At 31.7% G+C, this 25,030-nt stretch overlaps 2 protein-coding genes across 2 annotated transcripts; both read left to right on the top strand.

Annotated features, from left to right (window-relative positions):
• Positions 1-2,635: 2,635 nt before the first annotated feature.
• Positions 2,636-4,778, top strand: LYSOPL2 (lysophospholipase 2). The gene is made up of 2 exons (XM_021443074.2): positions 2,636-3,211; positions 3,964-4,778. The coding sequence occupies exons 1-2, from the start codon at positions 2,911-2,913 to the stop codon at positions 4,620-4,622; spliced, it is 960 nt and encodes a 319-aa protein (XP_021298749.1). The 5' UTR covers positions 2,636-2,910; the 3' UTR covers positions 4,623-4,778.
• Positions 4,779-20,107: 15,329 nt separating this feature from the next.
• On the top strand, positions 20,108-24,804 carry LOC110427398 (plastidic ATP/ADP-transporter-like). Its single transcript, XM_021442901.2, has 5 exons — positions 20,108-21,344; positions 22,770-23,024; positions 23,537-23,680; positions 23,760-24,107; positions 24,197-24,804. Exons 1-5 carry the CDS (start codon positions 20,589-20,591, stop codon positions 24,554-24,556), a joined length of 1,863 nt encoding a protein of 620 aa, XP_021298576.2. The 5' UTR covers positions 20,108-20,588; the 3' UTR covers positions 24,557-24,804.
• The last annotated feature ends 226 nt before the right edge of the window (positions 24,805-25,030 follow it).

Genomic DNA, 25,030 nt, shown 5'->3' with positions numbered 1-25,030 from the left:
AAACAATTCAAATGTTTCAAATGCTGACTAAGTAACTTTAAATGCATAAACAAAGAATTCTTTTTGTGTAGCTCCATTGAGCTTTGCCGGTTGGATACTTTGGGATTATTGGTCCAATGGTGAGTTTGGCACAAAGCAGGCCGACGGAGTAATTTAATTATATTATGCTTGTTTGCAAGGTGAATGGTTACAATGAACCTACTTGCATTGCTTGTATCCTGAAGCTTACGGGGGCCAACCATGGCTGATGGCTCTAGCGTCTAGTGCTGTGAGAACACATGAAGGGCTTACCCAACCAAGACTTTGATAGAATTGTTCTTAATTCGTTTCTAAATAAGTTTTGAATTTGACAAGAATTGTTTTAACCAAAAGAAAGACTGCTCATTAAATTATACTAAGACTACGTTTTTAGTTCGTATAATATAATAAATATTATACAAAAATGGAATAAGATAGAAATAGAATGAACGTTATTTGATTGCTGGAATGTAATTAAGTAAAAATTGATATTATAACTTATTATCATCTTTGGTTTGTAAAAGTAATTTTGGAATAACAAAAGAGTAAGTGATAAAAAGGCAACAATACTTTTTATTATAATATATGACTATTTATTTTTATTTTATTTTTTAAAAATATTAATAATTTATAATTTATCCAAAATATTAATAATTTAAATATTAATTTTTATTTTTAATTTAAATATAATTATGACTAAAATATTAACACTTTTAATTAATTTTTAAATTTAAAATATTTTTATAACATATAATTAAAAACTTAAACTCTTTATTATAATAAGATTTATTTTCATAAAAAAAAATGCTCTTTATATAATTTAGTGCAATTTATACCAAAAGACAAAAATTAGTAAAATTTTTTTTAATCATTTAATTTTTATTTTCATTCAAACTTTAAAATTTTAATAATTTAATAATTTGTTGTTAAAATATTCTTATGATTTTTTTCTTTATTTTCATTTTTTACTTTTTAATTTATATTTTCACTTAATAATTTAAAAATTAATATTTCATAATATTAATCATTTATTTATAATTTAATTATTATAATTAAAATATTAATAATTTTTAAAATTTTTAATTTAAAATATTAATTTTATAAGATTAAATTCGTAATTTTTAAAAGTGACTAGAAACATTTTAGTCCAAAATGTTTTGGACTCAATTTTTATAGGTGTGGAATAATTAATTATATAAGAAAAGGTGGTGCTACTTATTCTGAAGTTTTGTAAATTTTTGAGGAATAATCATTCTTTGAAATGACTATTCCTTCTTAAAAAACAAACAAATGGATGGAGAAAATCCTTTAAAAAATAGGAGGGAGAATTGAGTATTCTTCCAACCAAACATGCCATAAATGTTCTCGAAGGCTCAAGGCCCAATGAGTGCCTAGAAATCTGGAATAGAGTCCCTGGCTTAACTACATCTCAAGCCCATGAAACGATTGTTTTAATTAGACAACGTTGGCCCACTTTGAGACCTTTCACACATGGGCAATGTCGACCAATGAGTCCAAAAGAAGGGTAGCTTTAGAGCCGTTTGGTAATTGTGACTTACCGGGTACAAGGCCCAACGTTGGTTTAAGGCCCTTCTCCAAATCCGTATTAACGCCAAGGCAAGGATCAAGTCCTAATGCCGCGCCATTGCTTCCAACGAGCGGCGGTTGGTGAGAGTGGGGCCTCCTACCTACCAAGGGTGGGAATATATCACTGTCAATAACCAATCTCGCGGTGCCCTAAATATATACGTAATTGGCTGCTCTCATTCAAGTCAAATTTTCCAAATTCAACGAATGAAATACAATATGCGGAAAAAAGTAATAACATATCTTAATTTTACTTAATTTAATAAAATAGATATATCAATTCATATTTTCATATTTTTATCATATTAATATAATTAAAATATAAAATATAATAAAATTAAATATGAATACATAAATAATTATTGATATTAATATCTGAAATATGTAAATAGATAATTTAATAACCGTATAACATAACATGACTAACATATTTATTAAAAATGTTAAAAATTTTTATACCATACAGCATGATTAATAAATATGATTAAATAATTATAATTAACATAATTTTTTTTTCTAACACAATTAATACGTTTAACTTGAAATATTTATAATTAAATATAATTTTATTATTCAAATTTAAAATCAATAATTATAAAAATAATTATAACAAGATAATAATAGTATCAAATATAATAAAATTTAACATAAATAATATCTATAAAATTTATTATCATACTAATAAAATTCATAATTAAAATTTGTTATGTTATTTATGTATAATAACACGATTAATATAATTAATAAAATATATTAATTTTGTCGATAAGTTTAGAACATAAAATATGATTTATCAAATTTTTATATTATATTATTATATTATATCTAAAATTATCAAATTTAATATAAAATATTTAATTATAAAATACCTATTGATTTATCGTTGTTGTGTATTTTTTTTAAAATTTTTTTCTCAAACTTTACGTACGAAAATTAGATATAAACCAATAAAAAGATTTTGTCCATATCCTAACCTACCCCGTACCGTGGAAAGCCCAATTAGAAAAGGGGTGACTCCACCAACTCTTTACCGACTCCCTCGATGACTTGGTTGGTGAAGGCCACTTTGTCTCTCCCCACATATCGGTACCCGTAGCCTATAATCCCACCTTCTCTCTCTTGCAAGTCCGCCTTCCTCTGCTCTCTGTTCTTCCCTCTGTTCCATTTCAACAACCCAGCAGCAACGTCTCTCTTGAAGCGTTTCTTTGCAACACCTTTTTGGTTTGTTTTTTATGGTATTTCCTTCTTCTCTCGAAATATACTCACGCCAATTCCCGCTGCCTTTCCGGAACCATACGGCGCGCAATGGAAGGCGAAAAGCCAGTGAATTTCTGGGGGAACATGCCGGAGGAAGAGTATTACACGTCGCAGGGTGTCCGAAACAGCAAGTCTTACTTCGACACTCCTAACGGGAAACTCTTCACCCAGAGCTTCCTGCCGTTGGATCAAAAAGTCAAGGCCACTGTCTACATGACCCACGGCTATGGATCGGATACCGGTTGGCTGTTCCAGAAGATTTGCATCAACTTTACAACCTGGGGTTACGCTGTTTTTGCTGCTGATCTTCTCGGACATGGCAGATCAGATGGTCTGCGTTGCTACTTAGGTACTTTGAGATGTACTTCTTTTCCGTTATTGAAATATATAGATGATCGTTGATAACCTTTTTTTTTGCTAAGTTATCTAATGTTGTTGTTCTTTTTGACCCTGCCTGCTCAAGCGATGAAGGAGCTAGCTAGATTAAAACTTTGGGGGAAAATACTATAATTTAAGGTTATTTATCTTTTTATTGTTTAGAATAAAAAAACTGCATTAAATTTTATTTACATATGCATTTATTTAATTTAATGGAGTAATAAGAAGGCATTATGATTTCTGTTAATGGTCATCGACAATGTGTAAAGTCATTATTACTTGTAATAATAATATTTGTATAATGCACATGAAAGAGTTTACTAATAAATCCATGGCGGCAATTGTTCTTACCGAAGGCAATTGTTAGCCTTCATAAGTACCTTCATATTAACTTCCAAACTCTTAATAATCAATCTATGAACTTGCCATCCATTTGTAGTATCAATGGTCATTCCCCTCTTTATTTCGAATTTGTTTAGCATGTTATTAGAAAACATTGAAACTTGTTATGGGATGAACTTTTGATTGCTTATTGAAATGCCTGCAATGATGATCACTTGTGCATGAGGAGACAAAAATTGTTCACCTTCCATTGGAATTAAAGGACTAATCATCTGTTTTCTATTGTAGTAGTGCCTAATCTAATAAAGGGGAAAAGAAAACAAGAGAGTTACTAATCACATAACAAACGGTTAATTCTTAGAAGGATTGTATGCAATGTAGGTGACATGGAGAAAGTTGCTGCTACATCCTTATCATTCTTCAAGCACGTCCGCTACAGTGAGGAATACAAAGACTTACCTGCATTCCTCTTTGGTGAGTCCATGGGTGGAGCAGCAACAATGCTCATGTACTTCCAATCAGAGCCCGACACTTGGACAGGCCTGATTTTCTCAGCCCCACTCTTTGTCATGCCTGAGAACATGAAACCGAGTAAGGTCCGGTTGTTCATGTATGGTCTGCTCTTTGGACTAGCCGACACATGGGCAACAATGCCTGATAACAAGATGGTTGGCAAGGCAATCAAGGACCCAGAAAAGCTGAAGATCATAGCATCAAACCCAAGGAGATACACGGGGCCGCCGAGGGTTGGGACCATGAGAGAGCTTGCTAGGGTGTGCCAGTACATACAGGATAATTTCTCCAAGGTAAAGGCACCGTTTTTGACAGTCCACGGGACAAGTGATGGAGTCACCTGCCCAACATCATCCAAGTTGTTGTATGAGAAGGCATCCAGTACGGACAAGAGCTTGAAGCTGTATGATGGGATGTACCATTCGTTGATACAAGGGGAGCCTGATGAGAACGCTGATCTTGTGTTGAAGGATATGAGGGAGTGGATTGATGAGAGGGTTGAGAGGTATGGCTCTAAAAAGTGTTAGTTTGTAGTATTAAAGTTAATGCCTTAATTGGTCTTTAATAAAGGGCGTTTTGGGGGATGAAAATGTGTTGATTAATTTGAGTTTTGAGGAAACAAAGAAGTCTCTCAACTTAAATATGGTTTATGATGATCAATAGACTTATAATGTGGTTTGTCATGATTGCGTAGTTGTAAACATTTAGGTTGCGTTTGGTACGAGAGAAGTGGGAGCACATTCCCTGCAATGTGTCTAATTAAATTATATTATAGTGTTTATTTTGCAACAGACCACCGCAATTTAAGATTGCAATATAATCATATTACAGCCAAAGGATGTAATGTGATTGCAGTCCAAAATCAATACAATTATATTACATTTTACATTCTGCAATATTCTTAAAGATAATTTTACCGTTCAACTTTATTATCTTATTATAAATATTTTATAATGTTATAATTAAAATAAAAAATATTAAAATAAAATATATAATATAAGAATAAAAAATTAAAATAAAATAAAATATAAAAAATTAACATTTATATAATATAGGTAAAATAAATTAAAATAAAATATATAATATAAAAAATATATTAAAGAAATAAAAATAAAATATATAAGATTATAATAATAAATAAAAATAAAATATATGATATTAAAAATATATTGAAGATATGATATTATATAAAAATTAATAATAAAATATAAATATATTAAAAATAAAATATAAAATATTATAATAATAAATAAAAATAAAATATATGACATTAAAAATATATTTAAGAAATGATATTATATAAAAATTAATAATAAAAAATATAAATATATTAAACTTATATTTTAATAATTAGAGATAATTTTAAAAATTAACATTACATTTTCAATAAAGTACTTGTAAACCAAACACTGTAATGTTATATTCTTTACATTTTAATTATTATTTTATTTATATACCAAACACTGTAATATTATTTTTTTTATAATTATATTATTTGAAATTACATTAACTGTAATCACATTATATTGTAAAGTATGAAATGTCACGTTATAGTAATTATAGGGTGATGTTTGGTTCCTGTTCAGTAGAGTCAGGCCACTTCATGGGTTAGATTGAGTTTCAGTCTAAACCCAAGAAAGGTCCATTGCGTTAGATTGAAGGTACGTGCAGAGTTTCAGAATTTTCAAGTTGCTGGCGTCATCCATTCGACGGGTTGGTTGCCCAAAGCCATTGTGGTTGTCGCCTTGTGGGATGCCTTTTTGCTTTTGAGAACCGAACCCATTACCCTATCCTATCACCCAACAAATTTATTTGCATAGCTCAACTAACATTACATGAAAGGGAAAAAACACTTGCACGGGTTACTTCGCTAAATAAAAAAAATGGTAACTTAAAGATTTCATTTTTATTTGTTTCCATATCTAAAAAGGGAAAAATTTTAAAAAGTACACATTGAACCTTCTTGTTTGAAAATAATGTTTTTTGTGTTTTAATTATTAATCTTGATAGTCAATAGTTAAAAAAATTATGCTTAATATTAAATAAATATTTTAAGACATTACTAATGCCTTCTTACAAAATATCTACTCATCTTCCTTTCCAAAACTTAATTAAATTCACTTTGATACTTAATAAAATTCAATATTTGACAGAGAAGTAAAAAATTTAAAATTTTTTATATATAATAATTAAATCAAAATCTTTTTACATCACCTTAAACCCTAATATCATAAACAAATTTTAGGTAAAAATTTTGAACAAAATTCGTAATCATGAGTAAGAAATCAATCTCCTAACCATCAAATTTGAAATATCCTTAGACAAAAGATTAACTTTTAATACATTTTTTTTCAATAAAAAAAATATCTTAAACTGTTGAAGAAATAAAGAGTGTGGTGACAGTAGACTTTACCTCAAGAAAGAAGTTTACGATTTTCAAAGTAGATACAACTTCAAATTTTCAGACTTTCAAATCAGAATTTTTTAGATTTTTTTTTCAGATTAAGGTTTTTGAAGGAGAAATAAGCAGATTTTTTTTCAAAAAAGAAAGTGAATATGCTTAAATATTAAAAAAAATAATATAAGAGGCATTTATATCCTAAAATATATATGTAGTATTAAGTCTAATTTTTTTAATTGTTGACTAACGGTGTTAGTAACTAAATAATCAAAACTATCATTTTAAAATAAGAGGGATCAAAATGTCATTTTAAAATATCTTGAAGAACATTTTTAGATTTTAACAATTTAAAAAACCAGATATTGAAAAATGGTTCTAGAATAGAAAACAATCCTATAAGATTATTCTTTCCCCCTTTTTTTTTCATAAAAGATAATTCTTGATTCTATATGTAAAAAGAAAAGACCACTATATTGGAATTATCTTTCTGTTTCTTTCTTTCTTTTTTTTTTTATTAGGGTAAAGCAGTTGATATTGAAAAGTATCAAAAAGTCAAGCATCCAACTCAATTGAGATGTTTTACACTTCATGGCAAGGGCAGATAGACCTATCAATTTGTGTTTGTGTATTTTAACCATATTGTATAAATATAGAGTATTAACAGTTACATAAATGAACATGTATTGGACACAATTAATTAAACATGTTAAGATCTCAAACATGAACAAGGATACATTTATTTAGCGTGTAAAATGACACGATATTTTCAACACATTTATTAAATGCATTAAGTTAAATTGTATATAACTCAATACAATTTATAATCTATTTAAATAATTAACATAATTAGCTTAAAATTCATACAATTTAAAATGAAATATAACTTCATTATTCATTTAAAACAGATAATCATAAAAACAATTATAATAAAACAATAATACCTATCAAGTATAATTAAAGCAACCACCATCATCGTCAATTATAATAAAAGAAAGTATTTAATTGAGTTACAAATGTGTCACTTAAGCATGTTTACATGATTATCAAATGAGTAATAAACGAGTCACGGATTATATGAATACATGATAACACGATTAAATAAATAAGTTTTGAGTAGGTTAAGTGGGTTTGACATGTTTAAGATAAAAAATGTTCATATTTTAACCATGTTAATACAATTAAAACATAAAACACAATTACTCTAAATTGAAACCCGCTTAATTCTATGTTATATTTGTGTCATATTATCATTTTGTGTACAAATTTGCCAAATTTGGGGACAAATAACCTACCTTTGTGAGATGAATCCTTTGTTCTTTTGTCAAAGCCAATTTGCCATCATTTTCCCCTCCCTTTAGTAAAGAGGATAGGAGTTAACAAATAAGCATAATACTCAAATAATCTTCTAAACTATTAAAAAAAATTAAATAAGTTATTATTCTTTTATTGTATTCAATTAAGTTCTTAGATTTTTATTTTGAGTCAAATAAGATCTTATAACTAATGAATGACTAATTGCCATTTTGGTTCAATCAAGTTCTTTTCCTACTTTACTTTGGGTCAAAATGCCACTTGTTAGTTTATATCCTGTGAATATTGAAGAAAAAACTCTACTCATTCATTCATAATACAGTATATATACAGCATAAACCCTCCAAAATAGGAAAAGAATAAAATTCCTAAAATTGTGCTAATTAATAAAATCTCTATAATTGTGCTAATTCCTAATTCCTATAAATACATTATTTACAGATTAACTTCCTAGTCTATAACACTCCCCCTCAAGTTGGAGCATAGATGTTAATCATGCTCAACTTCTTACAAATATAATCAACTCGAGCTCCATTTAGATCTTTTGTGAAGATATCTCCTTGTTGGTCTTTAGTTTTAACATATCCTGTAAATATGAACTTTTGCTGAATCTTTTCACAAACAAAATGACAATCAATTTCAATATGTTTAATTCGTTCATGAAACACCAGATTAGAGGCAATATGAAAAGTAGCTTGATTACCACACTACAACTTTGTTGGCAATGAATACTTATTAAGACCAACTTCATTTAATAGCTAATAAATCCATACTATTTCGCACACATATTGTGTCATAGCTCTGTATTCTGATTTTACGCTATACCGAGATACTACATTCTACTTCTTACTTCTCCATAAAACCAAATTCCCTCCAATAAAAACACAATATCCTATAGTGGATCTCCTGTCAATCTTGGATCCCGCCTAATCTGCATCTGAAAAACATTCAATACTAGTGTACCCATGATTTTCATAAAATAGACCACGTCTTAGAGCCTCTTTCAAATAACATAGGGTTTGTTTTAAAGCTGCTGAATGATTAACTGTTAGAGAAGTCATAAATTGACTTACAACACTAACAGAGTATGCAATATCAGGATGAGTCACTATAAGATAATTCAATTTTTCAACCAGTCTTTTATACTTTTTTAGGATCTTTAAAGAATTCACCATTTTTTTTTTATAAGCTGCAAATTAAGAGTCATTGGTGCACTACATAGTTTAGCACCCAATTTTCATGTCTCTGCCAATAAGCAAAGGACATATTTCTTTTAAGACAGGAAGGTACCTTTCTTACTACTTGTCACCTCAACACCTAAAAAATAGTTCAACACCCTCTAATCTTTTGTTTGAAACTTGGTATGAAGAAAGGATTTGGGAGAGGAAATACCTGGAATGTCACTCTAAGTAATAACAATATCATCAATGTACACAACTAGGAAGATTATGATAGCGTCAGACTATTTATAAAACACTGAGTGATCACATTTACTCTTTTTCATCCCAAACCCCTGAACTACCTCATTAAATCTGCCAAACCAAGTACGAGGACTTTGTTTAAAGCCATACAGGGATTTGTGAAGATGATAGACTTTCCTATACTTCCCCTGGGCAATAAACCCATGTCGTTGCTCCATATAAGCTTTCTTTTGAAAGTCACCATGTAGAAAGCATTCTCGATATCTAATTGATGTAAAAGCCAGTTATAAGTAGCCGTCATAGAGATGATTAAGTGAATAGAGGTAAGTTTAGCTACTGGAGATAAAGTATCAAAACAATTAACACCATAAGTTTGAGCATACCCTTTAGCAACAAGACGAGCTTTAAGACGAGCCACCGATCCATCTAGATTTACTTTTATTGTAAACACCCATTACACCCAATAGCTTTCTTTCTTGCAAACAAAGTTACCAAATCTCTAGTACCATTACCATTTAAGGCGACAATCTCTTCTACCATAACAACACTCCAACTAGAGTGAGACAAGGCTTCATTAATAGTTTTAGGGATGGAAACAGAAAGTAAGGATGCAATAAAGGAACGAGAAGAAGAAGACAAGTGATCAAAAGAAACAAAGGATGAAATAGGATGAGTACACTGACCACCTTTATGAAGAGCAATAGGAAGATGAAAACTAAGATCATGACCACTCGAGATTGGACCCGAAGGTGAAATAGTTAAGAGTAGAAGACTAATACTTGTATCCTTTTTTAATACTAGAATACCCAAGAAAAACACACTTGAAAGATTTTGGATCTAATTTGGTGACTTGAGGATGAACATCATGAACAAAATAAGTACTACCAAATATCCTAGGTTCAATAAGAAATAAAGACTTGGACGGGAAGATAACAATATAAGGAATATCACCGCTAAGAATAGAAAAAGGCATTCGATTAATCAAAAAACAAGTTGTGGAACAGCATCAGCCTAAAACTATTTCGAAACTTGCATTCGAAACAGAAGTGCTCAAGCCACCTTAAGGAAATGTCTATTTTTGCCTCAGTAACCCCATTTTGAGAGGATGTATCAACAAAAGATTAATGGAGAATGCCATTTTGAGTCATATAGGATTGAAACTTATTTGAAAAATATTCTTTGGCATTATCACTTCATAATATGTGCACAGAAACATTAAATTATGTTTTCGTTTCAGCACAAAAGGCATAAAAAATAGAAAATAACTCAGAACAATTTTTCATTAAATAAAGCTAAGTGACACGAGAATAATCGTCCACCAAAGTAACAAAATATTTAAAACCAAACTTAGACATAATAGGACAAGGACCCAAAACATCAAAATGAACTAACTCAAAAGGGAATTTAGCCCATTTATTGATTCTAGGGACTGAAGGAAGATGATGATGTTTAGTAAACTAACATGATTCACTATCTAATGATGACAGATTTTGAAATTGAGTATAGAGTTTTTTCAAGGAAGACAAAGAAAGATGCCCTAATCGGTAATGTATTTCAAAAGGGTCATTATACTAAAACAAGTAATAGATCTCGACACCTATGTGTCAAGGATATATAGACCTCTAGACTCATGACCTTTACCAATAATTTTCTTCGTCATAAGATCTTGAAATAAACAAAAATAAGGAAAAGATGAGACATAACAATTTAAGGCATAATGAGTTTTCTAATCACATCTTAAACCCGGGAGTTAGTGACCAATGCATAAGCCCAACAAGCAAAGCCAACGAGACCCAAGCAAGTCTCAGAATTCAAAATCATATAACGTAAAGCTAAGGGATTTCGTAACTAAATATTCATAAATAACATTTGAATTCAAATTCAAAATACATTATCCCTGATTTGTATTTCATATAAATATCATTAAAGTCATATGTTGGTCATACAAAACGGGTTCGTACATAATAGCCCTTACATTAGTTCAAATAGCATATCGTGCCTACATACATATCTAAACCAAATGCGGAAGCTCTTGACAGACTTAGCGGAGTGACCCAAATGGAAAACCTATCAGATGCCAAAATCGGTTCGTCAATGGACGATCCTTGCCATGCATTGCCCAATGGCCTATTTATCTGCATATGGTACACAAATAGCTAAGTCATCTAATATTCAGTGAGTGGTACATATTCTCAAAATCATATATGTATTAAACACATATAAAAGATATATGCACTATCAGTGCATCCAAATGCTTTAACAAACATCTCCAATTTAAAGGGGAATATCATTATTCTTAAAGTCTCCAAATACCATCATACAAATCACCGGTCTCATTCCTTAACTCTAGTTACCAGAATGTCATATTAAATTCAAGTTTGAATTAAGAAAAGCCTATCCAAGGCTATATCACATCACTCATAATCCATATCATAATTAAAAAGTGGTCATTCCTCAGACAACATCAAATCATGCATGGTAGCTAGTCGACGGAGAATCAAATCACATTTAGGGCAAAGTTATTAACGAAGAACAAATCATTCGTGTGCTGAAGTAACAAGTAGTTAATCAAAGTCATAGACCGAAGTAATCTCCTAACGGTTGACATCACTAGGAGTATTTTTAAATGAGTAGCATTGAAACACTACAGGTAGGAATCACAGGTGGGACAAATACCACCATCCCTGCTTACCACTATCCCTACAAGCGCACAAAAGGTCATAAGGGAAAGACACCACTCAACTTTAAATCAAATCAACGTCTGAAATTCATCTTCTGATGGAGCACAAATCCACAATAAAGCCATCATGCCTTTATCGTCCTATTAACCACAACATGTCACAAATAGTATTCATTGAGGTTCAATCATCTATAAGCTCGTTTAAGGTTCTAATGCATTTATATCTCGAAGGCATCATTTGATCAGATTCTATTAACATATCATTCGGTTAGGGTAATCTACTCCTAAAGGTTCATCACAGTCTCTAGACTTCCTAGTCTAGGCTTACATAACATAGGCCACTAGGTGGCTTGCACTAAGGCACTCAATCACACACAAATCCACATTTTTGTTCTCTAATGCAGTCATTTATATCTAAGCATTCATATAAATATATATACATTTCTAATTTAGTACCATGGTAGTGCCTCTAATAGGTGTCATGCATCACATGCATTTTAATTTAAACCTACTCACAGTGACAATTGAGGCATGCCCACAACCAAGCTTTGATTCTTAGCCTTCAATCTTCCTTCCGCTCATAATTACGTCAAAATTGCTTGATCTCCCCTTATTCACATCAAAACATCACAAAATGAACAAATTTCTAGCTTTCGAAAAATGCCACTTTTCTAAAAATAACTAAATCCTTAACAATACAACATATACGCTCAAATCCTTTAATAACGAGCTAAACCCATATCTTAGAAGTTTAATTGCACGAATCTTAGCTCCAAATTCTAGCCAAATTGGGAGAGATTCACCTAAGTTGGAGAAATTTGATTTCTTAGAATCTAATCGATTAAAATGAGAAATAATCAATAAAAAGGTTTAATTTTACCTTAATAATGTTTCCCTAAGCTCAAATTAGATCCAAATTGCTCCCAAAATCTGTTTGGGGCTTAAGGTGTTAAAAGGATAGAGATAGAGAGGTTAAGGTTTTTTGTGTTAAATAGGCAAATAGCCCGAATCCTTTTTTATTTTTGCCTTAACCCAAGAATGTATCGATACATTTACCCTTATTTCAACTAAATCTATCAATATATTTGACAATATATCGATAGATTTAAGGTATAATAGTTCACTGCCTAACATGTATCGATACATGGGGCGGATGTGTCGATACTTTTTCCCCTAGGTATTCTCTACCTTTAATGTATTGATACATTTGGATAATATATTGATACATGTTCATCTTGGGTCAAATCTATCAGTACATTCTTGAATATATCGATAGAAAATCTCTTGGAGGCCTTTATTATTCATCCTGCCATGGATGTATTGTTACATTAGGGGATGTAGCGATACATTTTCTCCTATAGGTAGATTTTTAGCTTCCCCAAGTTACAAATATCCAAACTTAATACCTCAAAATCATTTCCAATTGATATCACACATAAAACAATTCTTATAACCTCAAATCCATGAACATATGTCTTCAAATATAACATCAAATTCAAATCAAGGCCTCAAACCATAAGATTTGTCACATAATTCCAAAAAATTTACCTAAGTGTCAATATATTCAACTTCGTATGCTTGGCATAATATATCTCATAAATTATTCTTAGTTAACTTAATTTACACCAAGAATTGGGGGTGTTACATTACAAACAAAAATTAAATTAAAAGAAAACTTAGGTATATGCAACATAGAGGACAAAGAAATTTACAAAGTTGGATTAACAATTCTAGAACCAAGAACACAAGAGGTTGACTCATCTGTTAAAGTGACATTAGAAGTGGTTGTATGTGATTGGAAAGTGGAAAAGAGACTCTGATTACTTGTCATATGATCTGAGGCACCAGAATCAATGACCCATTTCGACAATGAGGAAAAAAGACATGTAATGGATTTACCTGACTTGGTGATAGCAGTGATAAGATGAGTAGTGGATTTTAATGATTCTGGGTACTAAGAGAATTGGGCAAAGTCATCGCAGAAACTAGAATAGTCTTCTCAGAAGATGAAATGACTATAATATTAAAAGCTGCAATATTTGCTGACTGAACTCGCTAAGACCTATTTTAAAGTTTCTTATAATAGTGCTTTGTATGGCTCGGCTCATGACAATAATAACACATAATTCCTTATGACTCTTGACTGCAACCATTAACATCTTTGTCATAAGTACTTGTTACCCCTCCTTTGTTACCACTTCTATTATTCTGACGTCCAGCATCATTCTAACTACTATGACTTTCAAGAGCATTGTTATTAGATTAAGGTGAGTGGGAGCTTTTTGTATGAAGTACTCTCTTAAAAGTGTCATGCAAAGAGGAGATTTTAGAAGTTGAAAAAATTTGAGATTTGACGATCTCAAGCTTTGAAGGAACACCAGCAAAGAAACTCATAACAACCATTTGCTCCGGTTGAGCTTAATGAACTTTCACGATATGACTAAAAGGCAACAAAATATTAAGTTCCTCATAAATTCTTTTAAAATCCATAAAATAGGTTGTGAGAGACCTATCTTGTTTTGTTACATGGTAAAATGCTTTACGTACCTCATAAATGCGAGATACAGTCCCTTCACCAGAATATGAAAAATCTACATAATCTATCATTTCTTTAACAAATTCACAATGATTAATTAAGTTAATTTTCTCTTCTTTCATGTAATTTCGAATATGCAAGAATAGCCGTGTGTCTTCCCTCATCCTATCATCCAAGTTTGCCTTATTATTCATAGGAGGATTGTTAGTAATATGATCATCCTTATTGACGCTTCTTAAATAGACCCGAACTGTTTTCCACATGAATATGATACCATGTAAATATGAAAGAAAAAACTCTATTCATTTCATTCATAATATGGTATATATACAACATAAACCTTTTAAAATAAGAAAAGAATAAAATCCCTATAATTGTGCTAATTCCTAATTCTTATAATTATATTATTTACAGATTAACTTCCTATTCAATAACATATTCAAATGACATTAATATGGTGTTGACGTGGAAGGTGAAAAATGTCACATGATCATATTTTTATGTTAAATTAGCATATCAAGTCCTCATCAATTATGATATGTTAATATGCCACATCAACAATAATTATGATATGTTAATATGCCACGTCACTGCCACGTAATGTAGAATCATAATGCATATTTTAATTAAGTCAATAATTAATTATAAAGGTTAATTTGACTGAAAATAAAAATATAAAAAGTTATTTAGCTCAACATAAAAATATAAAAACTTAATTGAACATAAGAAAAGTAAAAAGATTTATTTGAATTTTTTTAAATAATTTAATTATTTTTTAAATATTATATCAAACAAATATTTGTAATATCATATATTAAAAGTCCTCGGCATCTTAACGTTAAATTAGAGAGTTTAGTTTAAAGTATGACTTATAAAATTAAAAATAAAAATTTATGGTATAATAAAAAATCATAGATAAAAAACTGTTATTGAATGTTGCCGGTTTGTGATTCGTGTAATAGCTCAACCAAGATGCTGGTAAAAATAGAAGTTCAAAGATACACCAGTTGAATCAAGGCGAAGCCATGTCCCATGCGCGGAACCAAATGACATGTCAAAGTCTGAAGCGATGCGTCGGGCCCAACCCAAAACCCTTTTAATGATGAGAAATAATGACACAAGAAACCTGACGTGTCCCAACAAAATACCGTTTCTGTCCCTGTATTGGGCATCGTGGTCTCAAATCTCGAGGGAGCTTTTGTCATTTGCCAGCCATCCCTTCCTTACCTTCTTTGTTTAGCCACGTGGATGGACCAGCATCGCTCCTTTTGTCCTCCGTCCTGGGTCGTAGAATATTTTTAGGGTATGCCCCAGTGCTTTTGAGCCCTTCATTGCCAACTCCGGTATCCTTCCTGAAATGTACACTATTTCTGGCTTCTTGTTTTTGATTTCCTATTATGAGTCTTCTTTAATCATCCTTGACTGCTGTTTGGTCAAATTTTAGGCGTACCGTTTGGGATCTTTTTAACTGGGGACGGAGCTAAATTGAGAGGTCAAAGACAGAAAAAGTAAAAATTAAAATTTTTTAAAATTAATATATTAAACTTAATTAATATTTTTGTTTTAAAATTGCGCTTGGACAATTTGATGACTTAAGTGTACGAAAATTATTTAAATGAATTATATTTATTTTTTAAAAAATTTTATTAATTATTTTTAATTTATTTATATTTTAATTAAATTTAAAAAATTAATACAATAAATATTTAATATTTTTATTTAAATTTAAAATATTAAATATAAAATAAAAAGTTAAATATAATATATAAAATTTTATATAATAATTAAATATATAAATTATTAAATAAGATAAAAAATAAAAAATATTTACCTCTTTAAAATTTCATACAATGGCAATGAGTAGTTCTATCATTCTTTGTCTAAGCTCATCAACTCATAAATTGTTTTTGAAAAATAAAATATGTTTTAGTGTTATTCGTACTGATTATTAAAAAAATTATTTTGAGAATATCATAAAAATAAATATAATAAATAAAAATATTTTTTAAAAAAATTATATATAATAAATAAAAAGTTATTAAAATTTGGGGGACCCATGAGATACATTACCCTCACCTCTGTTTTTCGGTCAAGTTGTTGGAAGTTTTTGAAAATATTATATATGAAGTTTTGAAAATAAAAAATTTTATCATTATAAAATAAATTTCGATTTTTATGTGTTTACGATGATAAATGCATATAATAGATGGAATGAATTTCTCTTTTTGTTATAATGAAATTTAATAACAAACAAAGAATTTTAATTTTTAAATTAAGACATAAATATGTAATATTTGTATTTATATTTTTAAAAAATTTACAATCCAAATAACATTAATAAAGAATTACCGATACTTGAATCTAAGATTTTTTTACCATGAAAATGAATTAACAAATCGAAGAAATCAATCTCACACGGATGGCCTGAACTATTTTAGTAATTAAAGATTTTATTAATAGTTAATATATATTTCAGTTTTTACCAAATTTTATAGAAAATAAATTAAATTTAATGTTATCAAATTGATTCAAGCTTTATCAAATATCTTGTGCTTAAACCTATTTGGAATGTAAGCATTTGCCATTTAAGCTTAACATAGAGAGGAAGGGCTTGACATTTGAGAAACCACAAGTAACAAAGGGGGACGTCACAGTCATTGCTGACCTTGAAGCAACCAAGGTTTATAACTTTAGGACGACAGCGTCCGTGACCTGCAAGAGCTCTATCCGCCGTTGCCAACGCCATATCCCCATCACCGTGCGGCTTAACGTAACCGTAGACGCTACGTCAGATGACTTTCCAAGTGAAAAAGATCCTTTGCAATTTTGCACTTTTATTTCTTCTTTGACGGTTCATTCACGTGTTGCAATATGTTTACGCCATCAGGCTTTTAATCAAACCCTTTTGTAATAATAGTCAAAGGACTCGAGACTCCATCTCTTTGATCCCCCCACCTTATTTGGAGATCAATCAAGACGACTAAAACCAGCCACAAGGACGAGGAGTACTGAACCATTGCAACCAACCCATGGATTGAAACCAGTTGTTTTGGACCCAAATTCCCACCGTCCTCTTGCAAATTTGGAGTGGTAAACAAAAGTAGCTACGAAACCAAGAAAATTAAGTCCATTATAACCCAACAGAGGCTCTTCCCTCGGGATGCAAGTTGCTCAAGAAAACATGGTGCTCAGCGCTAGAGAGAGCAGATCAAGGGTTATAAATTCCTTGGGACCTGAGGGCCTAGCCAAAAAAAATCATGGACGGTTGTGCTTTGCCTTGGAACTTTGAGTGGGACACGAAGCACTGGCTGGCCTGTGTAAAAACTGTCGCTATTTTATATTCGGTTTTGTCCCACACTTGAAAACATGGCATCAAGAGGGCGGTAGGTGACCAAGTTGGTTGCAGACGTGCACAATATCTACTCTGCCACCAAATGAATTACATGAATCTCTACATGCAATTTCTCTGTTTAAACATATTTGCATCAACCCATGAGTCATTTTCCTGCAGCGTCTGAGGTATTTTGATGAATTTCCATCTATTCAAAGACAATGAACAAACCTATATGCACTGGACCAAGAAATCAACTATAGATTACATCCTTCCATTTGCATCCTGCAAACCTTTGTTTTTTTTTTTTTTTTTTTTTTCCATTTTTTGCTTTGTTCTTTTAATAAAAAAAATTGGGTTTGGTTATTTATTCCTACAAAGAAGTATATAAGCTGCAAGCCACTTGTTTTGACCTGGAGAATTTTGGTCTAACGAATCATCGTGTTCATTTTGAACTATGAACCTTACAAGAAAGGCATACCCATGTTTGATTTTTTGCAGAAACAGGTTTTTGATGAAGACTGCAATGAATTATTCTCTGAAAAGGATGTTTGATCATACAATTAATAAACCAAAAAAAAACATGTTGGTAGGCTGCTACCTTAGGTAAGCTCATGAATGTTTGGGTGACAGCCAAGATTTACATTTAAATTATTTCACAAATGGAGCCCTCACCCCTCTGAAATTCACGGTTATTATTTCGTAGTTTGGTTCCATGATCTGACTTATACATCAATGTTGCACAGACATTGCCACCGGCCACTTCAATTTCATTTGGCTTCTTTTATGTTCTGGGGAGAGGGGATTGGAGTTTGTAACCTTCAATCAACGGTGGGTGAAGATCCACTCAGTCTCCATTGCATGGTAATCGTTGTCTCCTAATCAAATTACAATACTATGTCATAGACTTAGATGTGATTTCCACGGTGGCTCACGGGTGGCAATATCCTTAAACAGTTTCATTTGGAGACAATTAAGAGATGAATGAATCTTACCATTTTTAATAATAATCATTAATTTAACTTGATTATTATACATTTTTGAAAATATTTAAATTTTTTGAATTCAAGTCTGGAAATATGAGCAAAATTAATATATATATATATATGTAAAATAGAAATCATATGTACATATATGAAAAGGATTACAACATTGGTTTGATTTTGTAAACATAGTTAGCAAAATCGTATGTTATAGTATTAACAAAAATCGATACGAATCGATATGTTATATTTTATTTGATCAAATATCAAAAGTGTATAATATTATATACTATTTATGAGTTTTATATTACTCAATTACTAAAAATTCATTATTTTTAAAATTTGGACTTTAAAAGAATACTAAAAAAAAAGTCATAGATCTTTGACTCCAACCTCTTTCATGAAAAATATACTTTTTATTTAAAAACATATATTATTAAGAAGCATATTGAGAATTTAAATTAAAGAACAATTATCTTTTCACTTTATACTATATATTCTTCATTTCATTTAATAAATATAATTTTTTAAATTATTTTCTTTATTATATATATATATACACTTATTCATAATTAATTTTAAAATTTTTACAGTACTCAATACTTTAAAATAAAATTTTAATAAATAATACGTAAGTGGACTTAAACTCTCTTTCTTGTTTTGTTAGTTTTTGCAATTATCCATTTTTTTTATAAAACTAAATTTAGACAAAGTAAAGAAAAGTTGATAATTCAATTGATTTATATCCCTTAACTCGTGGGTCTAAACCCACTCTTGTTTTCCCCTTTAAATGGGGAATGGATGTCGTTTCAAACCTAAAATTGTTGGCCAGATTTAGGTTTTAGCATTGCTTTGGCATTCAGAGTTTAGTATTGTGTAAGGCCCTACAGAAAATCGAGGATTATTTTTTTTTATTTTTTAAAAAATAGGAGAAAATAAATAATAAAATACACAAACTTAATTTTCTAAATAAAGAAATAGATACAAATCCATTGGAATAACAGAAAAAAGAAAAAATATGATAAAAAAATATAAAAGCATAATTAAAATCGTGCCACTTGGCTTGGTAAAGGTGGACCTTGCACACAATTACTTTATCATCAGGGTGTGCCTTCGACTGGTCCACCCAAAGGGCAGCGGAAAATAAAGTGGAAAATATCTCCAAGCTCCAAATGTGAAAAAGCCCCGAACAGATATTTTTATTCAAAATGGTGAGCAAGTTGCACGTTGGGTGAGATTGTAATTGTGCACACTTGGGATGCTTTTCCCTTCCCGTGTGGGCTGTCACCCTACCCATCCCTTCTTACTTCCTTCACTTTCCCCGCTTTTCACTTTCCCCTTTTTTTTTTTAAAAAATTTTTTTAATTTTTTTTAAATGTGTTCACAGTTTCTCATGATTCAGTGAATTCCCCTCCATCTGTTCCCTTCCAATCTGCAAAATTTTGTCTTCTTATTTAACCGCTCTGCCACCCCTTGAACCTCTTCTTAGAGACCCTTTTAAGAGCAATCTCTCTCTCTCTCTCTCTCTCTCTCTTTGCAGACCTCAAAAGGGTCCTAACTCTTTAACTTTGATTAGAAGAGTTTTATTTTTTTTCCTTTGCCCCTTAGGGTTTGGGTTCTGTTCATTCTATATATAAAGGGTATTTTTTTAATGCCCATATTCTCTCTTTGAGAAAACAATCTTCTCCGGACGCCAGCCTAGCCACCTTATCTCTCTATCTTCCTTCCTTTCTTTTATCTCTTTCTGTCTCTCTTATGTTCTAGACAGAAGTCAAAGCTCTTCTGGGGTTTTGAGTTCTCAGTTCTTTCAAGGACCCTTTTAAGAGAGACATGGAAGCTGTTCTACAAACCAGAGGGCTTCTTTCATTACCACCAAACCCAACCAGAGCTAGAAGCCTTTTGAACCCCTCTCAAGGCTTAAAGCAGAGGCTTTTTGCTTCGAAACCCTTAGGCGGCTTATCTCTATCTTACAAAAAAGTTCCAAGCGTGGTAGCAAAACCAAATGGCTTATTCGCAAAAGGAAAGAACTTTATCTGCAAGGCTGAGGCTGCTGCTGCGGCTGATGGGCAGCCTTTGTTTAGCGAAATTGGTGAAACGGAGAAGCCGAAATTCTTGGGTATTGAGCTTGTGACTCTTAAGAAGATTATCCCACTCGGATTAATGTTCTTTTGTATCCTTTTTAATTACACAATCCTTAGGGATACAAAGGATGTCTTGGTTGTGACAGCTAAAGGAAGCAGTGCAGAAATTATACCATTTTTAAAGACATGGGTAAATTTACCTATGGCTGTTGGCTTCATGTTGTTATACACAAAGCTGGCTAATGTGTTGTCAAAGCAGGCTCTTTTCTACACTGTTATTCTTCCTTTTATAGCCTTTTTTGGTGCGTTTGGGTTTATGCTGTATCCGCTCAGCAATTACATACACCCTGATGCCCTTGCTGATAAGCTTCTTGCGGTTCTTGGACCAAGATTTCTTGGTCCTCTTGCTATTATGAGGATTTGGAGCTTCTGTTTGTTTTATGTCATGGCTGAACTTTGGGGCAGTGTGGTGATTTCTGTTCTATTTTGGGGGTTTGCTAATCAGGTGATTTATATTATCTTATGGAATTGAATTTTGGACAATGATTTATCTGCATCATTGTTTAAGCACGTTTGGTTTTATGTATTTTGAATTTTTGATTCTGGTGTCAGGAATTAGAAACTTTTTAATTAAAATTTTTAAGTCTGATATGCTGGGAATATTTCTATTTTATTTTTCTCAACAAGCAGATCTCATGTTAGAGATTCCTTATCGTTTCTATCTCGTAAGCTGGATAATTTGAACTTGTTGAGGATTATATAATCCCAGTCATCAAGTTCTCTTATTCTGTTGTTTTGTTTGTTTATGCTTTTGCCAATAAGTCTACATATGTAGGCATCACTTACAGTTGAAATTGTTATTTATAATTGAATGTCTTCTTCATGTAAAGGTAACCAGAAGTGATAGTGTATGCTCACTTTCTTTATTTTAAAACTAGTTAGCATGTTCCATGATATGTTTGCATCAATGATTTTGCTTCTGTTGGTTAATTCTGGTTGCTTTTCATTCGTAAATCAGCACATGTTCTAAAAGTTGTTTTGGAAATCTCCGTCCTACTTTTGGCATAATAGGGCTAAAAGTTTTACATTTAATGAATGCAATTCTTGCTGTGTAACTTTTGCTTACTACTTTAAAGTGATCTTAATGTTTTGCTTACTGTACAATTGGGCATGGGCATATAGAAAAAGATTATGGAGGATAGGCCTGCTGATTTCATTTGGACAAACTTGTGGGACTGAAGTTCTTCCTTTTTTTCCCTCTTCACATCCATGTACTTTCTTCATATCCTGCTGTGTTCCTTACCTAGGAAATTGTTCCTTCTATATGATCTTTTAATGAAAAAAAAGTTCGAATTGAAACTTTGAAGGTTTTCCAAATATAATCGTATTGTAACTATATTTCATAGATGAGTGGTTCCTGATGTAAACTTATTCTTTCTTTTAATTGAAAATTCTTCTTGCTGGACCATTCTTTTGTTCCCTATATTGGTAAACAAAACCTTATAGGGAATTGAAAAAGAAAGTTCCAGAGATGCACGAGAAATAAGAAACTTGTTTCGGCTGAGATTTCATAACCTGTATCGTGGTTGAGTTGTAATTCTGTAGTTTAGATGATCTGCCTCCCAGCATCTCTGGGTGTGTGTATGAAGCAAAAGAGAAAGGGAAAACAATAAGAAGATATATCAATCTTACTTCTAATAATCCAAATTTTCATTGTCTTATTTGAATTTGCACCTTGTATTTGTTTATTTATACAGAAAGTATGATTGTAGCAATTGCCTCACATGTTTATGGCTACCTATTACTCGTATTTCTATGCTTCAGATTAGTGTATTTTCTCCAGTTTTTCTGCATTAGTTGCATGTCTGAAGTCTTCACCTGATTGAGAAGTAAAGCTGTTTTTACCTACAGTAGCATTTCTTTTGTACAGATAACTACTGTAAATGAAGCAAAAAGATTCTATCCTCTGTTTGGACTTGGAGCCAATATTGCTCTCATTTTCTCTGGTCGAACTGTTAAGTACTTTTCTAATTTGAGGAAAAATTTGGGTCCTGGAGTTGATGGTTGGGCCATCTCCTTAAAGGGAATGATGAGCATTGTGGTGCTGATGGGGCTTGCTATCTGTTTCCTTTACTGGTGGGTGAATAAGTTTGTTCCTCTTCCCACACGTAGCAAGAAGAAGAAGGTAATCAATTGGTTAACTGTTCTTCTTGTTTATCATATTTTGTTTTCTTACATTCTTAGGCTCCAGGATCTGTTTATTTGGTTCCAAATATTCATATTTTTTCTTTTTACAAGAGATAGTAGAATCTTTCAAGTTTCTAAGATATTACGAGTAAAACCGGAAAAAAACCTTTTCCATAAAGTGTCTTGTGATTGCCATTAAATTTCGTATCATAATTTAGTCACTTTTGGTCATTAAGCAGGTTGGTTGGTCCCATTCCCTTGCCATTGTAATTGTGATGGACCATAGTACCATTTATCCTTTTTTTTCTTGACATGGTACATAAGTTCTTAATTTAGGGTTGAAAGGACTGCATGAATAGCCCTTCTGTTATGCAGAGAAAAGTTTTGCTGCTTATTCTAGAATTATACCTGCAACCATCTCATTATGTATTGGTATATGCACGCAGTCTGAAATTGTGAGGTCAAAACATATATGAAATCATGTTTTCCTTATTGTCAATCCCTTTGCAGGAAAAGCCTAAAATGGGAACAATGGAGAGCTTGAAATTCTTGGTGTCTTCAAGATACATTAGGGATCTTGCCACTTTGGTGGTTGCATATGGTATTAGCATCAACCTTGTTGAAGTTACCTGGAAATCAAAGCTTAAAGCTCAGGTAAACTTATCTGGTTATTTTCCGCAATTTTTTGATCTTGATGGGCTTATTAACTAATGATTCTCCCTCCATATTGCAGTTTCCAAGTCCGAATGAATACTCCTCCTTCATGGGTGACTTCTCAACTGCCACTGGAATAGCGACATTCACTATGATGCTGCTAAGTCAATTTATATTTAACAAATATGGATGGGGAGTTGCCGCCCAAATTACACCCACTGTCCTGCTTCTGACTGGAGTTGGTTTCTTTTCCTTGATATTATTTGGTGATCCACTTGGACCGGGTCTTGCAAAGTTTGGCATGACTCCTCTTCTTGCAGCTGTATATGTGGGTGCCATGCAAAACATTTTCAGCAAGAGTGCAAAGTACAGTTTATTTGATCCTTGCAAAGAAATGGCCTATATTCCCTTGGACGAGGACACCAAGGTTTGGAATCTTTACTCACAATTTGGACTTCAGAATTTTTTGTCTACCTTCTGGTCATATACTTATAACTTATTTGATTCAATTTTTAGGTTAAAGGAAAGGCTGCCATTGATGTTGTCTGCAATCCACTTGGGAAGTCAGGTGGCGCACTGATTCAGCAGTTTATGATCTTGAGCTTTGGGTCGCTTGCGAATTCAACCCCGTACCTTGGAGGGGTACTTCTGGTGATTGTGCTTGCATGGCTATCAGCAGCCAAGTCTTTGGATACCCAATTCACAGCATTACGTAAGGAAGAAGAACTTGAGAAGGAGATGGAAAGAGCAGCTGTTAAGATTCCAGTTGTGTCTGAAAGCGGAAATGGCTCTCTTGGTAATGGTTCATCACTAAACCCAGCAGCAGGTGACTCGACGGGAAGTTCATCTGAAACATCAACTCCAAGCAATATTTAGAAAATAATTCTTCCATTTGTTGTGGAACAGGAAGAATAAGCCGCTGATAAGAAGCAGTGACTATTGCTCTAGAATTTATTTTTATTTATAGAAAGAATAATAGCTGAAAGCGAATATGCTTCTTTTGACTCTTTTTCTTTTGAAGTCCACCGTTTCCTTAGATGCTGAGCTTAGTGATTGTTTAGTTACTGTATTATGTAGGAATGCATTCGGATTCACATTAAATGAAACCCCTTTTTGATCTAAAATTTTTTAAGTATTGCTTATTAAAATTGTTTATACATGATACTAGTGAAAAAAACACTTCCATTTCATATCTTGGATTGATAGTTCTGTAAACTTGTATTTAACGTTTCATCAGAACAGCTTTCTACACAATTCTGGTGGTAGAAACCATCCTTAAGCTTCCTAAGGGCAAATCCTTAATCCTGTGTCCTACTTTGATTTGCGGTTACCTGTGGTTGAGGATCAGTC

Source organism: Theobroma umbraticum, unplaced genomic scaffold (assembly GCF_002168275.2).
Source record: "Theobroma umbraticum cultivar Fairchild unplaced genomic scaffold, ASM216827v3 scaffold_34.0, whole genome shotgun sequence".
NCBI lineage: Eukaryota > Viridiplantae > Streptophyta > Magnoliopsida > Malvales > Malvaceae > Theobroma > Theobroma umbraticum.
This window is presented reverse-complemented; position numbering and strand designations above follow the sequence as displayed.